The sequence below is a fragment of the Carlito syrichta genome, unplaced genomic scaffold (genome assembly GCF_000164805.1).
Source record: "Carlito syrichta isolate Samal-C Ts95f unplaced genomic scaffold, Tarsius_syrichta-2.0.1 Scaffold302029, whole genome shotgun sequence".
Classification (NCBI taxonomy): domain Eukaryota; kingdom Metazoa; phylum Chordata; class Mammalia; order Primates; family Tarsiidae; genus Carlito; species Carlito syrichta.
Genome location: NW_007246125.1, coordinates 237,488 through 245,845, shown reverse-complemented (window position 1 = coordinate 245,845; position 8,358 = coordinate 237,488). Strand labels below are relative to the sequence as shown.

The window sequence follows — 8,358 nt, the reverse complement described above, 5'->3', positions numbered from 1 at the left end:
ACTTTGTCACCCAGTTTGAAATGCGGTGGCATGCAGCTCACAGCCACTGCAACCTCGACCTGGTGGGCTCAGGTAATCTTTCCTCTTCAGTCTTCCAAGTAGCTAGAACTACAGATGTGCACCACCATGCCCAACTAATTTTTTGATTTTTTGTAGAGACGAGGTCTTGCCATGTTGCCCAGACTGATTTCAAGCCTGCAGGCTCAGGCAATCCTCTTGCCTCCACCTCCCAAAGTGCTTGGATTACAGGCAGAGCCACTGCACCCAACAGTTGTTTTCCTTCTAAGTAACTAAGGTTCTTTAGTAATTGCCCAATAAATAGGTACCTACTGAATGGGAGTTATTTAGTTGCTTGTGGAATTTCTAATTTTGAAGATCTTTGAACATTAATATACCAAATCAGATGATTTTTTGAAACCCCTTCAATTCTTGAGTCTCTGATTAGTAATTGAAGATGAGGATGGTAGAAAACTTTGAAGTCCATGTCAAGGATCTAAACTGATGTTTGTTTTAGAAAATACAGAAATCATTAATTTATATGGAATAATTAACTAAGAAATGGCTATTAAACCAGGCACTGATCAAATTCCTGGGTATTTGGCAATGCAGAATGTCTCTGTGCTTACAGAGTTTACAATGTAATTGGTAATTGCCATGTGGGAGAAGTAAAATGATCCACTTAGTGGCAGAGAGAACCAGGAGGCAGCCATTTTTGCCCTTGCTTTCTTTTTAAAGTTTAAAGCAGTAAAACTAGCTAGGCTCTGTGGCTCAGCCTGTAATCCCGCACCTTGGGAGGTTGAGGTGAGTGGATTGCCTGAGCCCGCGGGTTCGAAACCCACCTGGGCAACTTGATGAGACCTCATCTCTACAATAAATCAAAAAAATTAGCCAGGTGTAGTAGCGTGTGCCTGTAGTCCCAGCTACTTGGAAGGTTGAAGCGGAAGGATCGCCGGAGCCCAGCAGGTTGAGGCTGTGGTGGCTGGGAGCGGCCACTGCCCTCCATTCTCGGCGACAGAGTGAGACTCAACTCAAACAAAAATAAAAAAAATAAAAATAAATAAAGCAATAAAACTACCAAAGATTCATTGTTGCCTTTGACAAGGACCCAATCTACATTTTATGTTTATTCATTTGCTCTTCTGTTAAAGCTTTACTGCAGTAATTTTTATGAGATTGATAAAAATTGTTTTTGTGTGGTTTTTGTGCTTTTAGTTTCATACTAATTACTAAGATGCATTTACTTTCTGCATGTAGACAATACTTGTATGGCATTATTTTCCTTAAATTTGGGCAGGTGTAAAAGGTATTGTTACTCTCAAGATTATAAATGATGTGAGTTGTAACATTTGATAATAGCTAACAGTTATTGAGCTACATTAGCCCTTTAGTATATTAACTCACTCAATGCTCAAAGAAACTAGTAAGGGAGATACTATTATATTCACTTGTTTTTTTTTTAGTTGGAATTTCACTCTGTTACCCAGGCTGGAGTGCAGTGGCATGCTCACTGACCTGCTGGGCTCAGGCTATCCTTCTGCTTCAGCTTTCCAAGTAGCTGGAACTACAGGCACGTGCTAGCACTCCAGCTTATTTTTTGATTTATTGTAGAGACGAGGTCTCACCAAGTTGCCCAGGCTGGTCTCGAACCCCCGAGCTTAGGCAATCCTCTCGCCTTGGCTTCCCAATCCTCTCGCCTCGGCCTCCCAAAGTACTGGGATTATAGACTTGAGCCACCGTGCCCAGCTTATATTTACTTTACAGATGAAAAAATTGAGGAATAGACTAACTTGCTCAGCCAGGCACAGAGGCTTATGCCTATAATGCCAGCATTTTAGGAGCCCAAAGCAGGAAGATTGCTTGAGCTTAGGAGTTCAAGACCAGCTTAGGCAATATTGTAAGACCCTATCTCAAACAAAATTTAAAAATTCGCTGGAGGTGGTGGCAAACACCTGTAGTCCTAGTTACTCAGGAGGCTGAGGTGGGAACTTCACTTGAGCCCAGGAGTTCAAGGCTGCTGTGAGCCGTGATCATGCTACTGTACTCCAGTCTGGGTGACAGTGAGACCCTGATTCAAAAATAAAAATAATAATAATAAACAGTATATTTAAGAATAACTTGCTCAGATTTGAACCTAGATTCCAGCACCTTTAATTGCTTTATAATAATTATGCATTCAAAATATTTGAAGGTTCTAAATGTTACCATTGATTTTAGAAAAAAAAGTAACAAATATTTGAAGGTACTATTATGTTTTGAGTCTCATGAGAATCCTATGAGGCAACTGGCAAAGCATGTGATAATCTTCGTATTTTACGGATGGGAAAACAGGCTCAGAAAAGTTATTCTGTGCCTTTGTTCTTGGTTACCCAGTGCCTTTTAGCAGGGTAATTCCTCATTCTTTTTTTTTTGAGTCGTCTTCTCACTCTGTTGCCCAGGCTGGAGAGCAGTGGCACACTCATGGCTACTGCAGACTCAGCCTGCTGGGCTTAGGCAACCTTCTGCCTCAGCCTTCATGGTAGCTAGCCACAGATGTGCACTATATGCCTGGCTAGTTTTTTTATTTATTGAAAAGACAAGGTCTCACCAGGTTGCCCAAGGCTAGTCTCGAGCCCCTGAGCTCAGGCAGTTCTCTCGCCTGTGCCTCTCAAAGTGCTGGGAGTACAGGTGTGAGCCACCGCACCCAGCCTCCTCATTGTTTATGTAAGTTCAGTTTTTATTATCCAGGGAAATAAAGCACACAGAAATAGTATATAAAACAAATCAGAAATTATCTAAAACCTCAGTCTTAATATTCTATTCTTGACTTTACATACTGCTTCCCAACCTGTTAAGAACCGCCTTGGTTGGAAATGCTGAGTAGCACTATTGGATAGCATATGAGAGGGAGACAGAACACATTTTTAGAAAGTTAAAGGGTACAAATCATCTATGATATTTATCTTAGGAAAAAAATGACCACAAGATAAATTGCTGACTAGGTGACTCTCCAGTCATTCAGGAGTCAGCTTTGATATTTTCTTCTCTTTGTGTTGGTACTTGAGCCTCTGCTAAACACATAATTTCCTCCTACATATTTAAAATGTCTTTTTTGTGGTGACCAGGAGCGTGCCACTGCATTCCAGCCTGGGCGACAGAGTGAGACTCCAACTGAAAAAATAATAATAATAAAAAATAAAAATGTCTTTTTAAAAATATGACTTCATTGCCAGGTGTGGTGGCTCAAGCCCGTAATCCCAGCACTTTGGGAGGCAGAGGTGAGAGGATTACCTGAGCTCAGGGGTTTGAGACCAGCCTGAGCAACATAGCAAGACCTCATCTCTACAATAAATAAAAAAAAATTAGCCAGATGTGGTGGTGCATGCCTGTGCTTCCAACTACCTGGAAGGCTGAGGTGGAAGAATCGCCTGAGTCCAGCAGGTCAAGGCTGTGGTGGCTGTGAGCGTGCCACTGTACTCCAGCCTGGGCGACAGTGAATATCTGACTTAAAAAAAAAATGATGGCATAGATTATGGAACATGTTTCTCATCACAGACAGTTCTAATGGATCAGTCCTGCCTAGCACTTGATAATCTAGAATATAATTCTAAGATTAGGATATAGGGGCTCAGTTTCTCCTATTGCTGTAAAATTATATACTTGGCAGTAGTTTAATAAACATCCTGTTGGTCAGCCAGAAAGAAACTATTGTGTTGCTATTTTATTGTAAATGGATAGAGTGTTCTCAAATTTAAAAAAAAACTGTTACATTAATATCTTTGTGGACAGGGCATGTTAGGCTTGTAATCCCAGTGCTTTGGGAGGCCTCGGCAAGAGGATCACCTGAGCCTAGGGGTTCAAGACCAGCCTGGGCAACTTGGTGAGACCTTGTCTCTGCCATAAATCAAGAAAAATTAGCCAGGCATGGTGGCATGCACCTGTAGTTCCAGCTACTTGGAAGGCTGAAGCAGGTCAAGACTGGTGGCCATGAGTGTGTCACTGCACTCCAACCTGAGTGACAGAGTGAGACTACGACGCAACATCAAAAAAAAAAATCAGCCCAGATGTGGTGGCTCATGCCTATAATTCCAGCACTTTGGCAGGTTGAGGTGAGAGGATTGCCTGAGCCCACAGGTTCGAGACCAGCCTGGGCAACTTTGGCAAGACCTCATCTCTAAATTTAAAAAAAACACCAAGTCGGGCTCGGTGGCTCAGCCTGTTATCCTGCTCCTTTGAGAAGCTGAGGTGAGTGGATTGCCTGAGCCCGCGGGTTCGAGACCCACCTGGGCAGGCGAGACCTCATCTCTACAATAAACAAAAAAATTAGCCTGGCGTGGTAGCGCACACCTGTAATTCCGGCTACTTGGAAGGCTGAGGTGGAAGGATCGCCGGAGCCCAGCAGGTCAAGACTGCGGTGGCCGGGAGCGGCCACTGCACTCCAGTCTGGGCTAAAGAGTGAGACTTCCAACTCAAAAAAAAAAAAAAAAAACACCAAAACTTTCCATTTGATAATAATTAATTTCCTGTTTGGTGCTCCAATAAAAATAAACATGTGTCCTAGGAACAGGTAAAAATAGATTCTTTTGCTTTTAATATGTTATGCTTAATAATATATGCCTTTTTTTGCTTATTTTCTTCATCTGGAACAGGTAGAAGAATCGGCAATGATGGGAGTAAGTGGCTATGTGGAGTATCTACGAGAACAGGAAGTATCTGAACGGTGGTTCCGGTACAACCCTCGTCTCACCTGCATCTACTGCGCCAAATCTTTCAACCAAAAGGGAAGCCTAGACCGCCATATGCGCCTGCATATGGGAATCACACCATTTGTCTGCCGCATGTGTGGCAAGAAGTATACCCGGAAGGATCAGCTGGAGTATCATATCCGCAAGCACACAGGCAACAAGCCCTTTCATTGCCATGTTTGTGGCAAAAGTTTCCCCTTCCAGGCCATCTTAAATCAGCACTTTCGCAAAAACCACCCTGGCTGTATACCCCTGGAGGGGCCTCACAGCATCTCTCCTGAAACAACTGTCACATCTCGAGGGCAAGCTGAGGAAGAGTCACCTTCACAGGAAGAGACAGTTGTTCCTGGGGAAACTGCCCAGGGCTCTGTGTCCACCACCGGGCCAGATTGAAACATCAAGGGGGAGGAGGCAGACCCTCTTCCCCTTTGGGCCGTAAGCAGCCAACATCAGGGCTGTGGACTGGTACTTAGATTCACAAAATGCCACATTACTAGACCAGAAGGCGCTCCCAGGATGTCTCCAGACTAGAGGATCAGCAACATATACAAAAGCACTAAAGGCTCTTCCCCCTCCTCCTTCCTGCCTCATACTTTGGAAAATAATCAAGCAAATCACCTTCTAATTCAGGGATCTACAGCCTTGGTTTGTTAACTTTATAAGAAAAAAATTTTTTTAACAAAACAATGATCATTTATCTGCTATTCATGTTTGAACTCTGTACTTTGGGCCATTATCATCTTGGTGGCTGTAATTGCCCAGGTCTAAAAATGCAGCAGGAGCCTCGGTCATCTGAAGCAGTCAGCCACAAGAGACGAGGGTAGTCATGGTGATGAGGAGGAGCAATTTTTCCTCTTCCTTCCCTGCCAGAACATGCATTTTTACATTTCAAGAAAAAAGAAATGCATACCGGTTTTTGAAAGGTTAGACTATCTTTGCCCTGACTAGGCAGCTAAAACTTTGCCTTGTTTCATACAATCTGGGAGCAGTATTCTAGTGGACAGCATCATCTGATGCACTTTAGGCAATGAAAGTAAAATGTTTGCAATAGGTACTGCTGCATCTGGGGCTTGAGTGTCATGTTGAAAAAGGGAGTAGCAGGAGAGGAAGTGTTTTAAGTTTTGCAAATGTCGAACAGCATAGAGTCGTACTGCAGCTTCCTGACTAGTATTTGTAAACCATAATGCTGTACCCCCTTGGATGTTAGGAAATGATTTAGCTCAGATGACTTAGTATGCTAGGCTGACTACCAAAGTTTCATCCAGTCTCTTTGGCTCCTAGTTTCACATACAGCAATATTGTACATCTAAAATATCACTTTCCAGTGAAATGAGCCTGGAGTGTATTTTTAAATCCATAGGTCTCCATATTTGATAACTTTTATATGAAGTTTTAAACGTGTTTTTTTCTGCAGTATTGTGGTTGAAATTCAACAGTATGGTTCTTAATTGAAACCACATTTCCTTCTACATATGTAATTTATATTTTCAGTGAGATAGAGGAACCTCATTGAAATCTTTGGCATACCTAATAATTCATAAACCAATCATCAGCAAATTGCTGGTAACTCTAAGAGCTTTGCTTTTTAATAATACACTACAGGGCACTTACCAGAAAGCATCATGCAGAATCATGTTGCAATAAATGATCAAAGGATCAGTTTTGATCAGGTTTGGTTACTTAATCATTCCTAAGATTTTTTAAACTTCAAGGGACCTTTTTAGCAGTTCTGGGTATTTCTAAGATTCTTAATCCAGCACAGCGAAAGAACCTACCAAACATGTAGAGCTTTAGATGCCCTGTCTTGCATGCTGAGAGGGATGGAGGAATATTAAGGGATGCAGGCAAATAGATTCTTATAACTTACAGTACAGATAGAAAAAAGTCTTGCTTTCCATTGATCACCAATTGTTTTTTAACTATGTAATGGCTTAAGAAATAGTTTTGGTGCAGAGGCATAGATGATGATAAAAAATTTAGGAGAAGGGCAGGTCATACCTGCACTGGTGAGCCGTTTGTGAGAATGTTCGTTGCGTGCTCCTTTCCTGAATGCTTTGTAGGACACAAAAAGGTGGGTAGAAAGGAATGTAATTTCTTTGAGATAAGAGATTAGAATGCAAAGGATCTTAAGCAATCTGAGAACTGTACATAAAGCTGCATGCTATCACTAGAGAAAGGTTATTTTCTGGAAAAGCATAGAAATTTATCTTTTATGAGAATGTAATCATGCTACCATTTAATAAGAGCCTACCCTCAAAGGCAGCGTTGAAACTGTATTTTGTCTTCAGGGGACATGGCCTGGGAATCCTCCTTGTTAGTTGGGCAACAGCATGATAGGGTAATACTATCTTCTGGAGCTGTGTTTAGGGACTGGTTGTGCTCTGTGGCATAGAAAAGGTACAGTTGAAATAATACCAAAATTCTCAGCTGGTATCAAGACTTTCGGTGGACAGAGTTTACCTTTACTAGAGAGGCAGGGAGATGAGAAGTACAGAATAGCTGCTTTAGAGGGAGCTTCTAAGCCTACCAAAAAAAAAAAAAACAACTCTTAAGTCCATCCCAGTTTTGAGAGGTAGTATGCTGGAGAGTTTTTTATTGCTTTGTTAGTTTCTTAGATTATGTATGAGAATATAGAGCTTTTTAAACTATTACCAAATTTTAAAAGTAAAGTACAGCAATCTCTGTAAAGAGAAACTTTGCAGCATTTGTCAGTGGCCTCTTAGGGTTAGCAACAAACATCTTAAATGAAGTAGGAACTGTCTCATTCACGTGGAAATATTATGAATGTGTGGTGGTTCCCCCTCCCTTTTCATTCACTTCTGATAGCTTTTTCCTGTATTGATATACTGTGAATAGAGTGCTTCCTGGTCATCTAAGGCCACTTCAGCACAATCATGTTTGCTGGTTCTCTCTTAATTGCCCTAGCCAGAGCCATGAAATTCATGTAAATACAAGCCAGGCTAATTTTTAAATACATTAAAGCTTCTGAAAACAATTTCCCTATTTTAATTAGAGAAGATATAATTATTCTAAATAACTATCCAAGGTTCTGAGCAGATTCACTGTGACATTATTTTAGATCTTAGCTAACATTACTGGTGGGTCATAAGAGTTGGTGTTGTTCTGTCTACATTAGTGAATTCCTGTATTGGTGTGTGCATGGAGGATACCTCTTACAGATACACTAAATGAACTTTAGCTGATGCTGAAAACTCTACCAAATCTTACTTGCACGTGTTACTTTGTGAAAGGAACTGCATTAGCAGTGAGAGCTAAATCATCATTAAGTACTTTAATGCCATGAAATTGCAAACATTGGTAAGGTTTGCATTTATTGAGTGACACTTGATACTGAAGGAGCTATCCACTATTCTCAACAAAGAAGAGAGATGGCAATATATTAATCTTTTCATTCTAGCATATACCTTTCATTCTCTCTGAAACTGGATACCAGTATGAAGTACATCATCATTGGCATGGACAGTAACGCTGTACTTAGGCAGAAAGGCTTTCTAATGATTTGTTCTCTCTTTACTCAGAACCATATTTACCTCTGAACCAAGTTGGATTTTATGTAAGTTGCAAACTACCCAATGCCATTTCTGTTATACTAGAGGGTTAAATCTAATCTTGAATA

General features: G+C 41.1%; 1 protein-coding gene across 1 annotated transcript in view; it reads left to right on the top strand.

The window, feature by feature from the left end:
* Positions 1-5,114, top strand: part of ZBTB37 (zinc finger and BTB domain containing 37) — a 15,554-nt gene extending 10,440 nt beyond the window's left edge. Inside the window, exon 4 of the mRNA XM_021711302.1 lies at positions 4,626-5,114. Coding sequence (XP_021566977.1) covers positions 4,626-5,114 — 489 coding nt within the window. The remainder of the gene's footprint in view (positions 1-4,625) is intronic.
* The last annotated feature ends 3,244 nt before the right edge of the window (positions 5,115-8,358 follow it).